The 24,298-nt window shown below is 43.4% G+C and overlaps 1 protein-coding gene across 1 annotated transcript in view; it reads right to left on the minus strand.

Moving 5' to 3' along the window:
• Nucleotides 1-10,246: 10,246 nt before the first annotated feature.
• The window catches only part of ANKRD55 (ankyrin repeat domain 55), a 68,950-nt gene continuing 54,898 nt past the window's right edge, over nt 10,247-24,298 (minus strand). The window contains exons 10-11 of the mRNA XM_077816286.1: nt 21,944-22,045; nt 10,247-10,530 (exon numbers count right to left, since the gene is read on the minus strand). Of these exons, the coding sequence (XP_077672412.1) occupies nt 10,247-10,530; nt 21,944-22,045 (386 nt within the window). The remainder of the gene's footprint in view (nt 10,531-21,943; nt 22,046-24,298) is intronic.

Consider the following 24,298-nt stretch of genomic DNA (forward strand, 5'->3'; position numbering starts at 1 on the left):
GTGTGCTCTAGCCCCAGAGCACCCATGGAGTCAGCGCCTATGCAGCAGGGAGTTGGTAGGGGAACCCAGGCCCGCCTACTCCACTGGATTCCAGCTCAGGGCCCTCAAACTAGACAAGGGTTTGCCGACTCTGACAGTCACCTCCTTCCCCCAGGCCTCTGCAGGCTCTTCAGCTTGTTGGTCTGTTTCTGGGGTGTTGTCCCTGGGCAGCTCCCTAGAGGTCTGCCAACAGGAGTTCCTTCCTCAAGCATGCTCACACCTCTAGTAGCATCTCACCCCTCTGCTTCTGAGCCCTTTTGTCCTCCTGCTGTGAGGCTGCCAATCAGCTGTGGCTGACAGTGCCTGTATTAACCCTTTGGTTGCTGGGCCACCCCATGACAGGCATTTTTTGCCGAAAAGGTTTTGTCCAAAAATTCCTAACCGGCTTTAGTTTTAATCTGTCTGTCACAGGCAATGAGACTGAGGAACTTGGAATTATCCCAAGGATAATGGAGGAGGTGGTGCTGGAATTCTCCATGGTTGTTTCTTCCAAAGGGTTCAGAGAAGATGCAGCTGCAAGTCTTGACTCACTAGTTCTTTCACATCCTTTCTTTGACATGGATTATTAGAAACCATGAATCAAGAGTAGTATGGGGAAAGGCCTGAGTTATGCTTTAAAATAGTTGTAGTAGAACAGCAGCATGTGAGATAGAGTTGCACAATAACCACAACTCTGGGCAGTAAGAGCTGATCCTGCAACAGGCTCAAGTTTGGAAAAAAGGAACTAAAGTAACATCTGCTTTAGTAGTAACAAATCTGATTATATACTAGAGGAAGCTGAGCTGTGGAACAAGTTCTTCCATATATTATGTTCCCCTAGGGAGCCAGTAAAAATCTGCATAGAAATTTGCATGCAGATATCCAGCATTAAATCCTGGTGGCAGTAGGGCATAGACATGTGTCTTGTGAAAGAGTTGCATGATACAGCCAGTTCTCTTAATGGATGTCTTGCAAGGTTTAAAGCCATAACTCCTTCCCAGTCCTGCAAGACTTCAGGGAGAATTTCTTGGAAACTGGCAGTTCAGTCTTGGTTTTTGAGAACTATCTCCCGTGTTGGTTGTTTTATGGAGGGGAAACATTTTATCTTCTTCTTCACATGATAGTTAACAAAAAAGAGAATAACCAAGCGCGGAATGGAGCTAGCTGTTACAAACTCTGACCTTGTGGTGTAGGACAATGTCTGTCAACTGCTTCTGGTTGGTGACCCCTTATTTGAAGTAAACAATGTTCACGATCCTCTTACATTTACTATAAAAGTAGAAGTCAAGAATATAGCAATGATAACAATAAGCCTATATATGAGTGTTTTGAGTGGTTGACAGAGAATACTTGGCCTTTAAGAATAAAGGTTTGCGGTCAGTGGAGAAGCAAGATTTTCTTTGCTTGAGATTATATTAAAATGTTCAATACCTTGGGACCTCTCTGATCACCTTTTGGGACCCCCTCTGGGAGAGCCTGACCCACTGGTTGAGAAACACCAGTCTAGGAAGTCAGTGAGGTCTTGTTTTCCATGGTAAATGTATTTGGAGAAAATAAGGAGGCAGATTTATTAATTGGAAAGAGGCCACTGTAAGAAACCCTAATTGTGTTCCAGAGCCTTGAGAGCCCCTCACAATTCCAAACATGTAACAAACTGTATCAACTGCCTTCTTGGTTGAACCACATGTGTCTCAAATGAAAGATGGGCTAGGTCCTATCCCCCCAATACTCCACAAAGGGGGCATGCAATTGCCTTAACCCTGAAAATGGGGATTTACCTGGTGTTGGGGAGTCCCTGGGTGGTGACATAACCAGCTCTACTCCACTCTCTCTCCATTTCTTTGGCAGAGAGGACATGTGTGCCCAGGAGGTGCTGGCATGGGTGGAATACAGCAGTGTTCCCATGATCCTTGAGTAACGTAATGGCCTATTAGGGCCATTAGTTGCTGGCATAGCTATCGGAATCTTGAGGTAGTTCTGATTTACATTGGTCAGCCCTTGGGAATACCAGGGATGTTTTCCCTTCTGCTCCCTTTTAGGGCTTTGTGCTGAGTGCAGCGTGGCCCTATGATTCAGAAATGGTAAGCTTGATTGAACTTCTCCACTGAGATAGCACAGTCTTAGTACTTCCAATGAATAGTGCTCTCACTTGCAAAAGAATGAAGTATATCTGGGACAAAGACCTTAGAGACAGTGATAAAGGATTATATAGCTTTCTAAGCTCCTGTGGTATGTAATTCCTCATGTGTACTGAAAAATAGCGACACTGAAGATGGAAAAAAGCTTCTGTGAATGAGGACATACCTGGAGAACTGTGGAAAGACATTAGAAACTTTTCTTTTTTCAAGAGAGTCTGAAACCGCAAACTATGAATACATTATACACTAGGACTTTTAAAATGTTCAGCTACTACCCAGTAAGGGCACCAGACACAGAACATCATAAATGTTTGTCAGAGTTCCATGGACAGAGCAGAACTGGCCCTTACTTAGGTCCATGAAGAAATTTTAACAGTGGGAAATTTTGTCTGTAGAAGTATGTATTTTTAGTGTGACTTTTAAGATTTTGTTAGTGTGATTTTAAGATATTTTTAATAGTCTTCCCCTTATTTATATGGGGCTCATCTACAAAACACAGATCCAATTCTCTGTAATTTTTCAATTGTAGCAAAATCCTCTTGTACCTCAAAGTTTTCCCTCTTCATGCCTTTCAACATATACTTCCAAAATAAGGCCGCTTTTAGCATATAAGAAATCAAATTATGTTCCAGATGAGCCAAAGCTTCAGCAATAGCAGGTGTGTTGCATCGTAAAGTCACCTCCTGGAACTGGCATCAGAAGGGATGAATGACTAATTTAGGACCTGGTCCTTCAAGCTGCCTGTTTGAAAAGTCTGTTTCAGTGTGGTTGAAATGAGGTTACTACAAAACCAACTTAGAACATGATTTGTCCAGCCTTGTATGGAGGGAAGTCAAGCCATGTAATAAACCAGATTTGCTCCCACTGCATTTGAAACATATTTAACTACTGGGGTCTGCCCATGCCAGAGGAACTTGCAGGATTGAGAACACTTTTGATTATTTTCCTCAGATCTCTCTGTTTTCCTTTACTTTTGCTTGTAAGTGCAAGAGGCAGAGCAGTTTGATTTTGTGGATGGGCCATTCAAGATTAAGATCTAAATCTTGTTCTGATCTAGGAAACCTGGTGCAGTAGAAAGTCTAGTTCAAGGGCTACATGTCCAGTATAAAGGGTATCCTTCCAGTGCAGGGGAGAATGGATCAGTGTGGGCCATTGTAGTACATTGCAATATGCCTGTCACAGGGTGCACCACTCACCACTGGACTGGCTCCTCCTCCTGGTACTCCGAGGATTACTTGAGGCTGATGACCTATCTGCAATTTGCATACCATCACTCTGTCACTGCTATCCACCTGTGGCCCTGCTTGCAGTCTTAGGCACCACAGTGTCCTTTTTGTGTCTCAGCCCATGTCACTGTCCATATTCCCCCTTGCAGGAGAAGTTTAGCTCCTCAACAGTCCTAGGCAGTCTTCCCAACCACTACCTCAGTACCATTTGCCCAGGGGCTGGTAAGGGAACCTTTCCAGGTTCCAGCCCAGGGATCCTCAGCTCAGCAGTCTGGGCCTTCTCTCTCTGACCTCACTGCTCTATCCCTGGGCTGCTTCCTACCACTGGTTCCCCTTTTCTTGCTGGTCCTACCAGTTCCCTAAAGCCTCCTCCCTCTTCCCAAGGAGTGACTGCAATCTCTACTCAGTCCTTCCTTTCTCCTGAGAGTTGCTGCCTTTTCCCAGCAGCCCCTTCTCCTTTCAGCTCCTGGACTTTATAGGCTGTGCCCATTCCTGCCCTGCCGAGTCTCCTTAATTAGTTGCCTAATGGGTTAATTGGCCTATCTGGTCTGTATTAAACCCTGCAGGGTGAGTGTAGAGTAATCACCCCATCAAAATGCATACTGTTGCTCCTCTGAGCATATCTATATTCAGGTTAGCGCAAAGCATAAGACAATCAATATCAAGGTTACAACATTTCGGAAATGACTTGTCTACTATGAAGGCACAATTAGAATGCTCCAGTGTTGTGGGAGCAGTAAGGTTGGAGTTGCAGGACTCTTCTATAGCAATAAAAAACAAGTATAGTTAATAAATTGCAACCTTTAGTTTGGACTTTTTCCACAGACAATGCTGAGCCTTCATATGAGCAAAGATATCACGCCAGAGCCATCACATCTTCCAAAACTATGGAAGATGGGAAATCCCTATAGACCTGTGTTCAGCCTTAAGGAAAAGAAACAAAGTACAAAGGGGCATTGGTCTGTAGTTCCCAAGTCTCCCACCTTTGCTGGCTATTCAACCATCTGTGATGCGGTGTGCTCTCCACACTTGCCCTGAATGGGGTTAATGTAGGCCAGATGGGCCAATTAATGTAGTAGACTGAGAGGAAAGCCCTAATCAAGGGAAGCTCACCTGGGCAGGAACAGGCAGGGCTTCTATAAAGCCAAGGAGGTAGTAGTAGAAAGAGGGCTGCAGTCACTCTTCTTGGGATGAAGGAAAGAAAAGGATTTAGACCATGAGGAAAGGTTTAGCTAAAAGAGTGGGGAATGTGAGCCTGGGATAGGCAAGGTAGGAAGTAGTCCATAGGAGTGCTAGGAAGGTTTATGGTAGTACGGACCTTAGCTGCTGGCGATAGGGCCCTGGACTGGAACTCAGAGTAGAGGGTGGCCATGGGTTCCCCTACCAGACACTGAATAAGCGGCACAATCTGGACAGTGAACTTGAAGACTGTCTGGGTTTGTTTGCTCTAGTTACTGAGGGAGTGACTCAGCCAGGGCATTGGACTTAAGGACTGCCTGGGATGGTGAGGAAGACTGTGATAATCCCCTGGAAGGGGAGGCCTATTATGCCTTGGCTGTAAGACTTGGCTCCTGAAGAGCAAGCAGGGGGCCACAGAGCGAGAGAGTGAGATGACAGGCTGAGGAACTGTGAGAAGAGGATGTCGGGGTTCCAGAGCTAATCCCTAGACATGGCCAGAGGGAGGTGCCCCTGTGGTGAATAAAGGATCCTATGACACTGTCTTTAAATGTGGTTCAACAGCAGCTGCAGCAAAACTGGTCTAACAACAGTCTGGGTCGAGTCCATAGAATGTTGGCAGAACCATATTCTAAATTGGTTTTGCTGCAATCTAATTTCAGCCATGCAGAAATGTGATTTTAAAAACACATTTCTGCAGCCACAAAAGAGAGCAACCTAGTGAAATTCTAGGTAATCTAACTTATCTTTTAGGTATTATAGTGTGTTCACTACTATGGTAACTGAAGACTTTTGAATGAGCATTCATTCCCCCAAATACCAGAATTTTAATTTTTTTTTTACATTGGGCTATGTCAGGATAGTTGCACAAACATCATTTTACACATGAGCATTTGTTTTTACTTTAAACAATAATGACTCCAGCTAAAACATCTTGCACAATATAGCGGAAAGGAGGAACTCTGCATATGGGATAAATATATTACTGGGTGGGGGCAATGGACGAAATACTTAGGCAGATTGGAGTGCATCTCATTTTCAAAAGAAAATGTTTTTTGAGAGGGGTCAGTCTTTGGTTCTACAAATCGATTGTAAGTGTAAGAATATGCTGAATGTAAACTATGTTACAGTTTGTAAATGCATTCAACCATATTGTATTTTGGTTGGTAAATACAGTGTTCCATATGTGTAGACTGTGACAAAGCTCTGTCCTTGCCTCCGTGGGTCCCGCGTTTCCTGGCAGATTTCGCTAGCCTCAGAGGCTCATTATGACCCTCCATGTAACCCTTCTCTCTCTAGAGACAAGGGTCACAGTCTACTGAGCCATTTTCATCATAAGCCAGCGAGGGAGGTGAGGAGAAGTTATCCTTCCTTGCACAGTCTCTGTTGTCTCCCAGTCTCAGTGATTAATCAGGGGGCAAAGGTCGGGGGGGGGCCCAGGCCCACCCTCTACTCTGAGCTCCAGCCCAGGGACCCTAATAGTATCAGCTATGGTAGCTGACCTTTTAGAAACATAACATGTACAATTCCCTGGGCTACTTCCCCTCCAGCAGCCCTCACTTCCTCAAGCTCCACTTCACCCTTACTTCAGGGCCTCCTTCCTTGTGCCTGATATGGTGTGTAGTACTCAGCCTCTCCAACAGCACAACTTCCTCCCACAGCTCCTGACATGCATACCCACCTGACTAACTGGGAGGCTTTTAACTAGTTTCAGCCAGCCCCTGATTGGCTTCAGGTGTCCCAATCACCCTAGCCTTCTTCCTGCCTTCTGGAAAGTTCTTAATTGGCCCCAGGTGTCTTAATTGATCTGGAGCAGCTGCCATTTCACTTATCCTGGTACCAGAGATTTGTTTAGCCTGGAGCTAATATATCTATCTCCCACTACTTTTCCATAGCCATCTGGCCTTGCCCCATCACAATACATTCATTCCCAGATTCCTGCTCTGGGCCAAACTCTCCTCTAAGTCAGTGCTTCTCAAGCTAACTGATGTGGGGGACCAGCAACTTTTTTTCCCAATGTGTGCGCAGACCGGCAGCCGATGGCTCGCGGACCGGCACCCGTCCGCAGACCACCACTTTGAGTAGCACTGCTCTAAGTGATACTGTTGCAACACCCAAATAGTTATACTGGTGTAACTGACAGGAGAACTTGTCCAAGTCATTTTACCCATTAAATAAATAAATAAAACCCGTTGTGCCTGCCTCATCAGGCATTTCTTGGCAGCTAATAATCAATTGTGTTAAATACTCCATCTCGTCATTATTTTCCAGGAACACTCAGGCCACAATGACCTCTTGGGGGTGGAGTAATTACTGGTTCATTTATTATCTTTTATACAGTAGTCTCAAATGAACAATATGTTTCCAGTCAAGAGAGAGATTGTAAACTTGCTGTCTTTTTATTTACTGCACTGTTATTACTAGCTTTCATTGCCAAGGAGGTCATGATAGTTCCTGGTAAGATTGCTTCTGAGAATAACATTCAGTGCTTTCTCAGAGCATGTTCTGGATGTTTTCAAGTTCAATGTTTGGCATACTGTCAATTGTATAATTACCAGTACATCATGGAAACGTATCAAAATACCATTTCAAAAATGTATATGCCCCTGATTCAGGAAAGCTTATACATAAGTCCATCTCTGTTCAGGGAAGAAATGCTTTGCATTTACACTCTGTTCCTGAAATAGGATGCTTTCCTGATTTGTGGACCATTGGAAAAGAAAAATTATCTTTTTGGGGAAAAGTAAAAAGTTTACAGTATGAAAATGTCAATTGGCTTAGGTCGCCTGGCTAGCATACAAAACACTGTACATTATTATAGTGAGGATGTGTGATACCGTGCTATTATAGTGAGCAATGGTGCTTCCAGCTTCAAATTACTCCTACTTGAATTCTAAATAGTTTGGATTCTATGTGGTCTTTGGAAGAATGTATTTTCTTTGATCTAGATCTCTTTTCAGCTGAAAATGGCTGGCAACATTAGTTCATTACTCAGCTTTGTCTGTGCAAGACTGATTGATAAAACCTTTCTGGATAGCTAAATTTGTTACCTGATACTTTCTTTTCTGGGAATGACCCAACCCCTAGCCCAAGCTTGGTTGTGCTGTCTCACTCTTCTTAGAATATTGGAGGCAGTTCACACTTGTCCAGGGGTTTATTGGCTGTGCCCCGATCCAGACGAGTACTCCCAAAGCTGTAAGGAAACATTCCATTCTTATTAGTAGATTACATGTAATGTTTTAGGTAGTAATGCTTTTTAATCTGAAGAGATCACTTCACAGACACCTGAAGAACTTGTCTTAGGTGGGGAAGGCTAAGCAAATGGTTAGTCCAGAAAAGAAACAATCCTACGTTATTCACATTTACAGGTAATACATTTTCCATTCTGGATCCTGACCTCTCTCCCAGTCTCTAGATTAAGGCAATCCAGGGCCCTAGAGACACCATCATATGGGGCTGCTGTGGTGTTTCCCCACTTGGAATCTTAGAGACCAACTACATAAGCTACCTGCTGGATTGGTAGGTGGCCTGATACCACTTCTCTGTGTGCAGCCTAGGGTCCTCCTACTCCCTGGATAGGCTGTGGCAACAGCTGGGAGGAGACTCTTCCCCCTGGAGTAGGGGCTGAGTCCCCATTCCTTTCAAGAGCAGCAGGGGGAGTGGCAGAAGGATTCCCTCACTTTCCAGAGAGGCAGAGGCCTTGGCATGGGGCTCCTTCTCCCTGCAAGACAACAGGCATTTGCTTCTTTCATCCTGCAAAGGACAAGAGTGGCAACAGGGGGTCATTAAGTACTTACCCGAAGAGCCAGGGTGTATCTGCTTTGGTGAATGTTTGGTGGGCCGGGCCTGCCACACACAGTGCCTCTTTCAGGGTGGCCTTAGAGTTCACACCCCACTGAGAGGCAGGGGCAGTTCACATGTCTCAGAGCTATTATTTCAGGCAGCGTGCATACGAGGCAGACATCACTCTGGTAACACTTGGGTCACCACCTCAAACTTTCCGTGCAACCATGAGGGCTAGAAACGTACTTTTTTTCATGAAAGCTTAGATTCTGATGTAATAACATCGCTCCAGGAGAGTGGGTCTTGAGACTGCTGTATTCACATCTGTGGAGTTTTATACACGTTCATAGATAACCAAGTGGTAAGTTTGCAGACTTCCTCTGTAGTGGCTGCCACGCGTTTTGCCCAGGAGGCTGCTGTGCAATGCATTGAGTGGGCTCTGCATCCTTGTGGAACTGGTTTACCACTGACTTAGTGTGCTTCGGTGATACAGCTTTTTATCCACCTAGCTACAGAGGATTTGGATGCTTTCAAGCTTGTGCATTTAGGGCCTGATATTTGGATCAGGTGCAAGCACAGGAATCAGGAACCCATTTATAGGAGTTCTTTCCCCTCTATTTTCCCAAAACAGCTCTTGACTGTTGGGCAGGTTTTGTCTCAGGACACCTGTGAGAAGGACAAGCCATCCTTTTCTTTGACTAGATCACCTTGCATTGAAATCAGAAACTTAGGTATTGGCACTTGGACAGGTTGAATACCTAAGGGTATGTTGTGCTGGATTTGGCCTCTACTGTGAGGCAATTAAAAAAGAATCATGTAGTTAATAAAACGTTTATCTAGAACTACTTGGGAGTGCTTATTCCATTCTCATTGACAGAGTGGGATTTGGAGCTAATCAACTCATGTATTTGACTAGAAATGGAGAAGTAGGTTGTTAACTGAAGACTGTAATATGGGAAAGCAAACAGATGAGCACCCTGTAGCAATCATATGCTGACTAACTCTGTGAGCCTCCAATAAAGTACAGTGTTAGAAAATGTTTTGCAAAAGACCGTAGAGCATGCCCCCATATAACGCAATTCAAATTTCTGTTGATTAAAAGACTTTCAGTTTTGATTTTTTTTAATTTGTAGCTCAGAAGGATTAAATTGATGAAATAACAGCTAATAACACTGATCTGATTGAATTATCCTTGTTATATGAAAATAATACAGTGTCTTGTTATTGAAGAATATAAAGTATTAAGTAAATCAGATACATAAATCAATTCGTGCAATCAGCAAACATTTTGAAAGGCCCATGCTATGTCCCTGTCTGTCTTACAAAGATTTGGTTTTTTGTATTACATTTTTTTGGCATGTGGAGATCACAAAAATCACAAATTCACAGTGTAGAAAATGTGTTAGAAATAAATTGGAAAATAACAGCTGATTTACCAAAACTGATGTTTCTTTAGAGTTCAGAATTTTAGTTTAAAAAAAAAATTGGTTTTCAGCATCAGAGCCTTTGCTTTTTGAACTACAGTAGAACATCACCAACTCATATTTCACTTATCCAAACACTTTATGACTCTCACACAAACCCTGGCATTCTAGCCCTCCTTCTCAGCAAAGATTTAATACAGTGCTGTAGTGGAGTTGTACGCTACCAGGGTCTCCTTTCACAAAATATACTACAGTATATTTACTACTCACTAGCAAATTAATCATAAATTAAAATACTAAAAGTCAAAACAATGCACAAAATACAGTGTGTGATACATTATCCTTACTTTTTAAATTGTTTAACAGTCTAGTTGTCATCAGCTTTCATTAACGTGAATTAGCGAGGTTCTACTGTATAGTTATCTTGTAATAAAAAGCTTCGAAATATTTCCATCTATGTGTTTGAGGCCAGCAAGATGAGCTAATTTTCACTGTCTGATTTGCTGGAAGATTTCTTAAAGTATTCCACTGTGAGAGTAGACCCCTTCTGACTTGGGATAGCAGGCAGGACACGGCTTGTTCTGAGAGACTCCCCTGATACAACAGGTAAGAAGGAATGCAGTGAATGACTTTGAGAAAGTCCTCCTCTCTGGGATTTGGAGGTAAGTGCTGGTGGGAGAATAGTTGTGCCAGTCCTTAAGGAGTTTAAAGACAGAGACTTTGACTTCTTGACACCATGAGAAACTTCAGTAGGTGGTAGCTGGACTGAGGAAAAAAGAGAAAGAGTGCCCAGAAAGTCAGAAACAAATTCTATAATTTGTCAGTTTGTCACTTTCTTATTCTTGTACGTTTATCTTGTATCATGTGCTCTTAAATTGAATCCATGAAATTTAGAAACAGTATAGAAAATGAGCAAAGAATTACTAAAGTAATTTAAAACACACTCTGGCAGAACTAATCATGCGTGAAAATACTTTTCTTTGTAATAACCAAGCAAACAACAGAATGACAGATGATTTACAAGGAGTTTTCAGTGATCTGTGAGCCTGCATAGCTTCACTTTTGTTAATCACTGAAACACACGGATACGTGTCCAAAACTTATCTGAACATGAATCTTCATGACTCCCTCCCTTCCTTGGGCAGTTCTTCAGTTCTTTGCTCCTTCCTCACAACCCACCTGATGGGGAGATTCTCTGCACAAGTTTAAGTAAATTCTACAAGCCAACAAGGAGGAGATTCTCTCTTAATCTGATGTAAATCTTGTGTAATGCCACTGAAAACAATAGAATTAATCCAGATGTAGATTGATTGATTGACTAGGGGTTACCAAATGAAATTAATAGGCAGCAGGTTTAAAACAAATAAAAGGAAGTATTTCTTAACACAGTCAACCTGTAGAACTCTTTGCCAGAGGATGTTGTGAAGGCCAAGACTATAACAGGGTTCAAAAAAGAACTAGATAAATTCATGGAGGATTGGTCCATCAGTGGCTATTAGCCAGTATAGGCAGGGATGGTGTCTCTAGCCTCTGTTTGCCAGAAGCGGGGCATGAGTGACAGGGAATTGATCACATGATGATTACCTGTTCTGTTCATTCCCTCTGGGGCACCTGGCATTGGCCACCATCGGAAGACAGGATATTGGGCTGGATGGACCTTTGATCTGACCCAGTATTGCCATTCTTACGTTCTTATGATTTAATAGAGGAGAATTTGGAGCAATTTTTGTTAGAATCAACAGGTAACATCCTTAGCTGGTGTCAGTTGAGTATCTTCACTGAAGTCACTGGAGCTATGCCAATTTATATCTGCTGAGGATCTTGTCCTACAAGTCCACTTTAAACAATCTGAATTTACCTGGTAAGAGTAGATTTGCTGTATACGGAACACTGTTGAATCCATATTTACCGATTAATTATACCGTTAGAAAGAATAGCAGATCAAAAAATGTGCAGACAGAAGAGTGGCCTGTTTGTTACACATCTAAATCTGTTTTTATTTAGGATATTTTAATAGGTTTACAAATCCTAGCCATATAAATATCAGAGACAAATGCAATAACCGTTACAACAGTGAGCTTTGGTTTGGAGAAACATGTAATTGTTGGAGCTCTCCACTTAACATAGTGCTACCATGTTACAGAGTGAGCATCTTTACACTACCCATGACATGTTGTTGTCTAGATTTATTGAATTATATTTAACAAACCAGGTATGGCTACAGAATGTTAATATAAAAAATTAACTGGTGTGCTTTTTTTGTAGAGGTGAATGTACTCTAAATGGTAACCAGTATCTAAATATCCCATAATTTGTGACATGTTGGTTACAAACTGCACGCCAGTACTCTTTAATGACTGGACATGTCCACCACAATTTCTTCAACATTTATCCCCATTCAATCTATAAATATTCTTTAACCTGACTGGTGCGAGCGACCATTGAAGCAGTATCGGAAAGACCCAGTGTTTGGCTGGGTTAGAGTGCTCTCAGTCCACCACTGCAGGGGCAGGCAAACTTTTTGGCCTGAGGTCTGCACTGGGTTTCAGAAATTGCATGGAGAGGTGGTTAGGGGAGGCTCTGCCTCCCCAAACAGCCAGGCATGACAGGCAGCCGCATCTCCCGGCTGGAGCCAGCCATGCACCGCACAGCACAAAGCCCTGGGTCAGGCCGGGCTCTGCAGCTGCGCTGCCCCAAGAGCTCGCAGCCCCACCGCCCAGAGTATTGCGCTGGCGGTGCAGTGAACTGAGCCTACGGGGAACAGCAGGGGAGGGGCTGGGGGCTAGCCTCCCAGGCCAGGAGTTCAGGGGCTGGGAAGAATGGTCCCATGGGCTGGATGTGGCCCATGGTCCATAGTTTGTCCACCTCTGCACTACTCCTTTGAGCGGGCTGCCTTGGTAGTGTCACAGAATATTTGTAATAGCTAATTCACCTTGTTCAATAGGAGAAAAAAAGTATCTGCACTTATACTTGGTCTTTTCTTATTCCATATACATTCTAACACCATCCTCTGTATTTCTGCTAGGCTTTTTATCTGGGATGATTTCAAGAAGACTTTGAAAAAAGAAAGATATCCTTGGCAAAATGTTCATTTTGACTGTGACTATTTCTCCCAACCAAGAAATGGCATACTTCCCCCAGGACTCCAAATCTCTTTTCATTTGCTGAAGTAGAGATTTGACATTTAAATTATAAAGCTCTTCTAGGTTGTTTGAGATGTGAATTCCCAGGTATCTTTGTGAGTCTTTCTTTGGGTGCCCAAAATCACAAGCCACTGTTACCCCACTACTTCTGTGAGCGAGCGCTTTACTGGAACTTAAACTGCATGTGTCCTCTCCTTGCCACACCATGCTACCTGTCTCACCAGCAAATTCCTTGAGACTCTGCCAGTCTTAACCTTGTGTGATAGGTGGCACTCACTGGCAGTGTCATCAAGTGGTTAGGATGCTAGGTCTCTACTTGCCCCACTTCCAGTGTCTCCCACTGGCTATGGTCATGTCTTGTGGTGGTCTGCCTTCTGATGGGTGCCCATCCGACCCTCTGGTCATGTCATCCATAGCTGCAGATCATCCAGGGGACTGGGCTTGGTATTCAGTACCCCAGAGGGCATTCCCCCCGCTGGGCCATAGATCCGTAGTCTGTGATCCTCTGGAATGAGCTTATTGAGGCCTCAGTGTTCCAGTGGCCAGGCATGTGGTCACCATATAATTTTCTGACAGCATTATTGCATCAGCCAGTGTCTCAGGCTTGTGTCAGAACACTCACCCATGTCTGCCAGCTGGGAGAATCTGCATGAATTGCTTGAGTGTGACTTGCTCAACTGGAGCCACAGCCAACAATGTTCTTTAAGGCTCTGAGCCACTGCTTGAGGCTGGGATCCCGGTGAAAAGTGCTGCTGGTGGGTCTCGGCCATGATATCAAAGATGTCTAAAATGGCTGCCTTGACATGCATAGTCTTGCACATCCATGGCATCAAGGTTCTGATATGCTGCTTGAGCTGTCCTGGTAAGATAAAGTACTGGCGAAACAGCCCAGTGTTCAGATGGCTATTGAGCTGCTGCTGCGATCTTCTCAAACATAGTAAGGAAAGCATCAGAGTTGTCCCCAGACACCTTACCAGAAGGTTTGGGGTTGGGGTAGGGTTTGTGGTCCTGACCACAAGATTTGTGCTTGCCCCTAGTGGTTGTGAAAGGGTCACCAGCTGCTGGACCAGGTGTTGTTGCTGCTCTAACTGTTGTGCCATCAGCTCCTGGTTGAGCTGCTGCTGTCGTGCTGCTTACCTCTGTTGCTGGGTAGCCATTTATGTTGGAACAGCTGGTTCTGTTAATTCTGGCTGTCCATCAGCCACTTCAACAGTTTGTCTATATCCATGATTTTTTTTTTCTTTCAAGGCTTTACTGCAGACCTCCATCAAGTTGCGAAGGGTGGCTCACTGGTGATGTTGCCTAGTGGTTAAGACAGTAGGTCTTTACTTACTTTGCCTCCAAAGTCTCCCACTGGCTACTGTCATGTCCTGGGAAGGCCTGCCTTTTGGTGAGTGTTAATCTGACCTTCTGGCCAGGTCACCAATTAGCTGTAACCCTCTGTGGGGGAACAGAGCCTCAAGGAAGATATTGGGCCCCACATCCCCATGAAGGGGTGATGGGGAGATGATCTTCAGTCTGTTTAGTGACTCCTGGGGGTGTTGAGTTCCAGCTAGGCAGTTTGCAAAGTCTTTACCCTCTCTGGCTTTCCCCAAGGGGGAGTCTGGAAGAGAGGGTTTTTGTGCCCTCCGTAACAAGGTGGTTGGAAGGGGAGCATGGGCCCTCCCCCTCCACTGGGCTCTGGCACCCAGGAGTACCTTAAGGCTGCCTCTGGGACCACTTATCACTCGCTTACCCTGAAAAGTCTTACAGTTTGTCACAGTAGCAAAGGAAAGGAGAATAACTGAAATTTCTGCCCCTCCGGGCTCAGCAGGCAGGGTTTTTCTCCCAGGGAAAAGTTTTTGTAGCATCCTTCAGAAGCTTTTAGGGTAGGTGTCTCTCCCTGTCCTGTCAGGCCTCTTCTGAACTGTCTGGCTCCCTTTTAAACTCCACCTCCAGCTGGAGTATGCTCTGCAGGTGGAGATGGGTAGGGCTGCCTGGGCCCAGGGTTACTCCTTAACCCCTTCAGTTCTGGCGTGGGGTAAGTACATCCCATAACACCTTGCCTTGCAGGTAACATTCAGTAAACTCTAGTTCCTGAACCTCCGGAAGAGCATTCATTTGCAATATCCAGTCCTTCCAATTGGACAATCACAGAAATTACCAAGTCAGCTGTCTCCAAAGAGACAGAATACACCCCAGCCTATGGTCTCAACTGAGAATGCACCCCTCACTTTAGTATAACAGCACTGAGAAATTAATAAAACAAGAATAAGTTTATTAATAAAGAACAGATGTAAGTGATGCTAAGCAGAGCTAATACAAGCAGAAAATAGTTACAAATAAAACACGCTTTCTAGAGTCTAAAATTTAGATTACAATCCTGGTGTCAGGAAATTTCTCAACTACAGTCAGTTCTGTATCTTAACACATGGGAGGGGGAACCACCTTTCACAGATTCCAAGAGTGCTGGCCCCTTTTGTCCCTTAAGTAATAGGTACCAAAGGAGTCCCCTTTCTTACCTTTTATAGTCCAGAAAAGCTTTGAATTGTATTTTTTGAACAGTAAGCCCAGATAAAGTTTCTCTCCCCTGCTGCTTGTTCTTTGGGGTGTAGGTACCAAGTCTTTTGATTGTCCTCTAGTCAATTTGCTCTTTTTATTGGCTTGAGCACTTTGTTTGTAACCAAGCCATGCTATTTTTTCATCTGCCTGTGAACTGGGTCCATGCAGACAGATAAATCCACATTCCTTTGTCTAGGGCAGGCTTGTTTATCAGCTGCCTCCACACCATACTTTAAGAACTTATTTCCAGCATGCTCACATAACTCTGTATACACAATATGCACATACATCACACAATGATATTCCTGATCAGTGTGACACCAGTTTTCATGAGATACCTTACAAGACACTGTTTGGTAAAATATTCTGACAACTGTGTGTTGGGTGTGCATTTTTCCCGTCGGTATAAATGGGTTCTTAGGGCCACAATCTTATAGAATTTGTTGCCCATTTGTATCCAAATGTCTTCTGGAAGAATGACTTCTTAGAGCCTGGCAAATTTATAGCTAGCATTTCAGATTTGGCATAACTGACTTTAAATTCAGACACTTTCCCAACATCATGGATTTCTTTAGATACTAACTACAGGGAAATATTTGGTTTAGATAAAAATAGTACTACTTCATCTGAGAGATACCTCAACTAGTTGAGGATTCACTGCCTCCATGCCTATCCTTCTCCAGCCAATCTCATGACCTCCTTCCAAGCTGACGTCTAGGGAAGCTCTGTGATTTGCAGAACCCCTACGTGGAATCCCTGAATCCCACCTGCCCCTGCAGAGTGCAATCAGACCAGTATTGTCATGCTCAGAGCCCTCTATACCTGCAGAATTACAGAGGGGGTAGGGAAGCAGAATTTCCCCTTGTGCATCAAGGACCTGATTCAACTCCTATTGAAGTCAATGCTAGCTTTCCTGTTGACTTCAATGGACACTGGAACAGCTCCCCTCCCCATATATATAGAATTTTTTTTTTGTTATATGCCTGATACAACAAAGGCTGAAGTTCTCCCAACCATCCCCTTCCAAAGCCACATGCCTATATAATAATTCGTCATTTGCCATGAACAATAATTCCAGAATGGCCACTTGTTGCAAAGCAGATTCTTATAGAAAGGATTTAAAAGTACTGGAGGTCTTTTTTTAAAATTTTTTTTACTAGCTTCTAAACGCACAAGTCTATTCCAAACTCAAGCTTGATCAAAGCACACAAACCAAGTTCTCATGGGGCGTAATAGGCAGTATTGTAAGCTAACTGCCTGGTCTTTTGCAGTTTAACATGATGCATAGCTCAGATTCATGGTTCATTAATATTTAATACTGTAATTCAAGAAACATTTTTAAAAGAAAAAATGCACCAATTATGGTTTCAATCACTTTGTACAGAATTTGCCTGGGTGACTCCAGGGACACATGCATTGTGATGTTCTAAAAGGGAAGGGGTCAGGATTTCTATTTTGTGGCATGTGATAGAATTGGTTTAGTGGAGACTTTTGCATGGAAACCAATCACATCCGGAGGAGCACTCACTCATCTCTTAAGAGGACGGCACCAAGCTCAACATCTGTGACATTTGCAGATTGTTATTCACCTAAGTGAAATTCACACGAGTGCAAAGGGTCTGCAGAAGGCCCTAAACACCAAGAAAAACCTACTTAAGCCCTTAACTAAAAGTGTAAGTGGTTTAGAGAACCTTGCACAGGCCTGCTGCGCTGTGGTGATTTTACCACCAAGCATCAGAAACCACTACATAGTAACATTCTTTCAAACAGGCAAGACGAGGTGGCCAGAAATCAAGCCCTGTCTGTCTGTTGGATCCTGAATAATGCAAAACTCCCTCTAGGACAGTGGTTTTCAAACTTTTTTTCTGGGGACCCAGTTGAAGAAAATTGTTGATGCCTGTGACCCAGTAGCCCTGGGGAAGAGGGGTTTGGGGTCTGGGAGGGGGTCAGGGCTCTGGGGTGGGGCCAGGGATGAGAGGTTTGGGGTGCAGGAAGGGGTTCTGGGGTTGAGGGATGCTCAGGGCTAGGGCAGGGGATTGGGGTGTGGGGTTGGGGCATTGGCTTACCTCTGGTGGCTCCCAGTCAGTGGTGAACCCGGGGTGCAGAGGCAGACTTCCCGCCTGTCCTGGGACTGCAGACCGTACTGCACCCCGGAAGCAGCCAGCAGCAGGTCTGGCTCCATGGCGGGGGTGCGCAAGCGGCTCCATGCGGCGCTCTCCCACAGGCACCGCCCTCACCGGCCAATGGGAGTGTGGAGCTGGTGCTTGGGGCAGGGGCAGCATGTGGAGCCCCGTGGCCCCCCTGCCTAGAAGCCGGACCTGTTGCTGGCCGCTTCTGGGGTGCAGTGTGGTGTGGTAACAGGTAGGCACTAGCCTGCCTTATCTGGGCAGCACTGCTGATGGGACAGGGCAGGGTCAGTTCTCTGGGGAAGAAAGAGACTCCAGCAGCAACTCTATGCCCTTCCAGCCCTTGGTTCCTCAATACTCAAGTATGACTATTGCGAACTGCTCGTGTCTGCAGAGACAAGAGCAGATTGTCGGAGAAGTGGTGCCCAGGTGATGCTAGAAGAGAAACTGTAGAGTGAGGACAAAGGCATCATAGGTAAGGTTTGGAAGGAGAATGGAGCAAGATTAGTCATGACAAAATGAAATAATACTGGTTGGGAAGGCAAGGGCTGGGGAAATATTTGAAACAGTGACCGGCACTTCCGTAAGTTAAAAGTTGAGATTTTCACTTAAAGCAGAGATTCAACCACTTTGTTACACATGAAGAAAGTGTGACTAGAGGGCTAACCTTTCAAGATACCCTCTTTCAAAATGGCCTCTGACTCCTATTATGCCCTATGGGAGTGATGCCAACCTGCCCTCAAAGAAGATGGCGGCCTGAGTCCACAACTTCCCTGAGTAAAGCTTGGCTTCACTCTCATTGGGAAAAATGGGAGGCAGTGGTCAATTTGAAGGAGGGTGTCTTTGCAAAGGGCATTTTCAGCCTCCTCCTACTGAGACCCATAGGAGATGGCAGCCATTCTGAAAGAGGAGAGTCCTTTTTCGAATTCTCTGTTGTAGAACATTATTCTTCAGCCCATGTTGATGAAGAAACTTTCACATTTCAGAGTAGCAGCTGTGTTAGTCTGTAACCGCAAAAAGAACAGGAGGACTTGTGGCATCTTAGAGACTAACAAATTTATTTGAGCATAAACTTTCATAGGTTACAGCCCACTTTATCGGATGCATAGAATGGAACATATAGTAAGGTGTGTGTGTGTGTATATATATACACACACACACACACACACACACACACACACACCTTACTATATGTTCCATTCATACACACACACACACCTTACTACATTCTATGCATCCGATGAAGTGGGCTGTAGCCCACGAAAGCTTATGCTCTAATAAATTTGTTAGTCTCTAAGGTGCCACAAGTCCTCCTGTTCTTTTTGAAGAAACTTTCAGTTATAAAGAATAATGGCAAAAATGACCATTATTCCTATTTTCAAAATTGACCTGTTGAACCAGATCTACTCATATTTATATTTAAGAGGTGAGAATTTCACTGCAGTTCTAGCCCCTTTATGCCACATGAAAGGGCCAGAGCAGTATAAGTGGGCCTTAAAAGCCCAATATTTCACCAGGGGAGGACTCCTCCATTGCAGGAGCTGTGAAAGTCAGCCCTAAGGCTGTCTTCTGAGGACCCTTTTGCAAGCCTTGGTTTAGGAGGTATATACCAGGGGCAGGAAGGGTGTGTTGGGAGTGGGGCAGCAGCACTGAATACTGCATAGATTCCAGGCCAACAGGGAAGCCACAGGAGGTTGTGTTATGCTAGGGACCTCTCCAGCTCCCAGAAGCAGCTCAAAATTGGGAGGTCAAAATGATGGCTTAAAGACAGCCTAGTCCCTCCTCCCACCATATGTTTTTCTTTTCTTATGTTATTGTTTCAGTGCTACTTACAAACTTTTTTCTAAAAGATATTTTTAAAGTTGTTTTAAGGCAAATACATCTTCCCTTTTTTGCTTCGCTTCCTTTTTGGGGGGGGGGGTGTACTTTTTTCTGTTTACATTCATAGAGGTTTCAGTTCTCTTTCTAATTATTTTTATACTTTTATTGTGTTTTATTTCACCTTTCTATTCTATGTATTTAGCACTTGTTTCAATTTAATTAAAAAGTCATTGAATCTTGTCTTTTCTATTTGAATCCTAACATTCTTACTCAGGTAAACTTCCCTGGGAGTAAAACTTCAGGAGTGGAAACCTAGATCTATTGAAATAGTCTCTAAGGTGCCACTAGTACTCCTTTTCTTAATTTGATTTCAGTAGATCTAGGTTTTCACTCTTGAAGTTTTACTCCCAGGGAAGTTTACCTGAGTAAGATAAATCCCAACAGTGTTGGATTTCACCCATCATTTAAGTTTTTCTCTGTTTGTTTTCTATAGCAAGTGAAACATGTAATCAGTTTTGCAAACAGATTTTCTTTTTGTTATTTATATCTGCCCTAGGAAAGGTGATACCCTGTATATGGCACTGCTGCTAAACATTAATACCTCACACCTCTATCTGTGATGCTTAACTGTGACAGTAATATGCTACTTATAGCTGAAAATACCCTGGTTGCTTGTGTGAATTAAATCTACATAAATACCGATGACTATGAAATCCACCTTTGAAAGTTATACCTAACAACAGTATGCTAATTGGGGATGAGCAGAGAATATTTAAACATCAGAGTTTAAAATTAAAGAGACAACTTGAAGCTCTGGTTCTGAAAGTAGCTAAAGAATTTTTCCTTGACGACATGAAGTGTCACTTGAGCATTCTTCATGTCTTCGCCTCAAAAGAGAAGAGGTGAACATTAGTTTCTCTTTTACTTTCTAGACAACAGCAGAGTTCAGGGTTCTGTTTTTCCACCACCCTCGCTGGAAACATCATTAATGTGCAGAGCAGTGTAAGGAGTGCAGCTTCCTTTATTTTGTTGTTGTTAGCAATGGGGTCAACTTCAGCTGCAGATACACAGATTCTGGAGTGGTAGAACTCAGGTCCTAATGGGCAAGAAACCTTTTGCTTAGCTCTAAAACGTTGGTGTTGCAGGCCCTGGCTGATTTGTGCTTTGGTAAATGGCAAACGCACAAATCCTTATTCAAAACAAACATATGGGTTTGGAGCTTAATGGAACACAGAAATGTGAGACCATGCTACTGTGCTGAGAGTGGGGCTGGCATTGGTAGCATCACACACCCAAGTGCCTTACCATGTCTAGCTCCAGCTAAAGCTCTGACACTGGCCTATAGTCTTCCTCCTCTGTCCTGACTTTTTAAACATTCTCCCCGCTGCTGATGCTGATAACTGGGGCAGGGACCGGCTCTCTTTGCTCTTGCAGGAGCTGTCTTGGAGTTGCCATGGGAATGAAGAGGAACTGGCTGGCAGTCTACAGCAAGAGAGGCCCTCATTGTCTTCCTGCTCCTCTTGATTACAGCAGAAGCTACCAAGACAGCAATAATTTCAAGCACCGAGCACAGCTGTAGAGAATGAGTGAAGGCAGCTGCCACCAGCTTCCTGTGAAGGAGGAGACAGCCTCAAGCTCTACCTCCCATCCTTTCACTTGCAGATAGGATTGTGAGGCTTTGACCCACAAACTGTACACATTTGTAGCTGTGTATGATGAAATAGTGACCCAAATTACCTAGCACCTCAGACACCATGGTAAAGCGCACACTGTCAAAACCTAGACACCTAGGTTACTGTAGACAGATAAACTAATGCTTTGAAAGGTCTGTTGTAGCAACATATAATACAGTACTTTAGGTTGACTATGCGGATATGAAGTTATATGCTCTTGCTTAAGATCAAGTCCAAGCACCAGACTATAATACAGAGTAAAAGGCCAGCACAGACCACCTTCTCATTTGTGCACGATCTCTGTCTAAAGAAAACAACTTGATTTGTGGTAGGCACCCAACTAATCCAGAACTAATTCTCTTTCCTGCCATGATCATGGACAAGGACATATAAATATAAGCACATACTTATGGGAGATGATGGATTTTCTTCATCTTAACAATAGTAGAGCCATTGTTTATCCATGGTTTTATCACACACATCAAGCATTGCTCCAAAATGCACCAAGCAGGACACATCTTCACTTTTCAGTGGCACTGTACCTATTATATGTTCTATGATCTACAGCACATTGTATATACATCCCTACTCTTCAGTAGGGTAAAACATTGCTTTGGAGTATCTAGGAAGGGCTGCTACCAGAGTGGTACAAGGCACTTTCACTTCTACTGGAGACTGAGCATACCACATCTGCAACATATTCCAGCCCCTGCTATCCTAGTATTAAATTCTCCTATATGATCATGCTCTTAACTAATGCTAGACCAATTATATCAAACACATCTGGGATAAAGAAAAATTAAAAAACAATCCCAATGCAAATGATTTACAGATTCACATAGGAGTGCTACAGTAATTTAAATGCTCTACTTACTTTTCTGAACACAGTGGTCTGGTATGGGAGCTAGATTGTTCCGTACAGGAGTAAGGTCTTTTACTTTGAGTTGGTCTAGGGACATCTGTTGAAAACTTTTCCCTGTGATAGAAAAATATATACATACTATATGTACTTAGAAATAATATGGAGCATGACAGTACTCTACTTGCTGGTAGACTAACAACTTCTGTGTTAATATTCAGAAATGGGTACCTTCATGTCTACAGAAAACCAACTGAAAATGGCTAGACAGAAGGTCACTGGGGATTGCTGATATTTATTTATATTCATTTATAAAAATGAGTTGACATCATTAAGTTGTGCACATAACAAGCCTATATAACAACATGACCTTGTTACTGTCACTCTGGTTCCTGTTCTTTCATATTGTGCATAACACTCATTTGTACTGTCTTGTTTAAAACGGGCCCAAAATCTTGTAACTAAATCCACATAGGAAGCCAATAGGGCTGCACACTTGTGTGTGCGTCCATCCATAGTACAGTTTGCTGTTCCCACTTCTGAAATGAGGTATTGAAGTCAGTGTTTCTTAGTTACTGTCCTCTATGTAGACAAGTGTAGTTCATCTCACCAGTCCTGGACCAAAGGCCTGATTCAAAGCCCATTGAAAGCAATGGGGGTCTATCCACTGGCCTCTATGGGCTTTGGATCAGGCCAAAATAGCTTTGCTAAAATATGAAGAACACCTCTGAAAATCAAAGATTTTGCCCCACCACTAGAGTCTAAATGTAGGTGAAGTCCCTAGACCTGCTTTTCCTTTGTCTGGCAGTCTGTTTAGTTCCTAATGCTTGTGCCAAATGGCTGTAAAATACTGTCATTATCTTACATCCACTTTGCACTAGGATAAATGATGACATAAGCTTCAAGGTAACAGAGAATGTCCATCTGCTTCCATTACTATAGTCAAGTTGTGTTTGCTGTATTGCGATGCTTTAAATTGGAAGCTGTTGGTTTTGCTTAATTTGTATGTATTTGTCTGAGTCTGACTTTGGAATTTTATTTTGCATAAGAAAATGACTTATTTCTTAAATGGGGAAGTGTGGTCACATAATGGCCATAGAGCATAATTATATGCTTTGATATGAATGACTGGGAGACAATCCTTGTTGTTGGTTAGAAGGTCTGGAATAAAGTGGATGTATATCAGCATGCAGAGAGAATTTATCTTCCCCAAAATATTTTCTTTGGGCCCAAGGTACAGACTTTTGATGGCATTTGTTTTTGTATGAGGTAGTAAGGATATGCTGTTTTGATTGCAAAATGTTGTAATCTCTGCTGGCATTTTATTACATTGCCAGTTTTATGATAGCTGGCATTGCAGCTGTGTTGTTGCTCTTTGCTCCCCATTTGCAAATGGGGACATGATCCCTGCAGGGGGGTTTCAAGTGGCACAGAAATAACTTCTGATGCATAGGGTATCATAAGTTACCCCTTAGCTTTGAAAAGAGGAGCAGGTCACACAGATCAGCTATTGCCCAGCTCCTTGCCCTCTATGCCAAAACATGTTCCCTTTTTTATTATTAGACCATTTTTTAGATTACCCTGTCATAGCACTCAAGATATCCTGGGTGCTGTACAAACACATAACAAGGTCTAGTCTTGTGCCTGATGGCTTAGCAATATGCACAAGAAACAAATGAACAATAAAGAAGGGTGGGAGGTGGTTACATGGTGTGGGTCGGAAACATCTTGTGCACCTGCCTTTCCACCCTATACTGGGGATCCCTTTCCCATATTGCTTGGAATTTCTGTAATTTAACTCCTTTCCGTTCCACAGAGTAGATGAAGAGTTGTGTGTGTTTTACTGGCAAGGCTCATTTAAGCAAAATATTCTGTATCGCTGATGCCAACTCAAAGCTGCAGCTGACAGGAGTTTCTGCTGCAATGTTGCCAATGTTTTTTGGGATAGTTGATCCTCCTTGTTCTACCCGGGTCATGCGCTGATGGAGACAATCCAAGACAGTGTTTTTGTTCTAAATTTGTGCCAGTGATAAGATGGTGAGGCTCAAAATGCCCGATGCTACCAACACCACACACTGCCCTTTGAATAAATGTCAGGTATCAGTAAATAGATCAGCTGAGCTTTCATTGCCAAGAGTACAAAAAACCACCAAGAAATCCCCAGTTTCATGACAGATGTCTCAGTAGCATTAGCATAAAATATAGCTCTAAATTTTAGCAAAGAAAACTCCATTTTAGGGCTTAAATGCTGAATTTCAGCTGAGCTGACGACTTGCAAATTAACTTCAGCTACTAAAAACCCCCCAGATGACTGATACTCATAATTTTGTCCTATATTTTCAGTGGATAGGAAGTTATATGTAGCAACCA

The sequence above is a fragment of the Eretmochelys imbricata genome, chromosome 5 (genome assembly GCF_965152235.1).
Source record: "Eretmochelys imbricata isolate rEreImb1 chromosome 5, rEreImb1.hap1, whole genome shotgun sequence".
NCBI lineage: Eukaryota > Metazoa > Chordata > Testudines > Cheloniidae > Eretmochelys > Eretmochelys imbricata.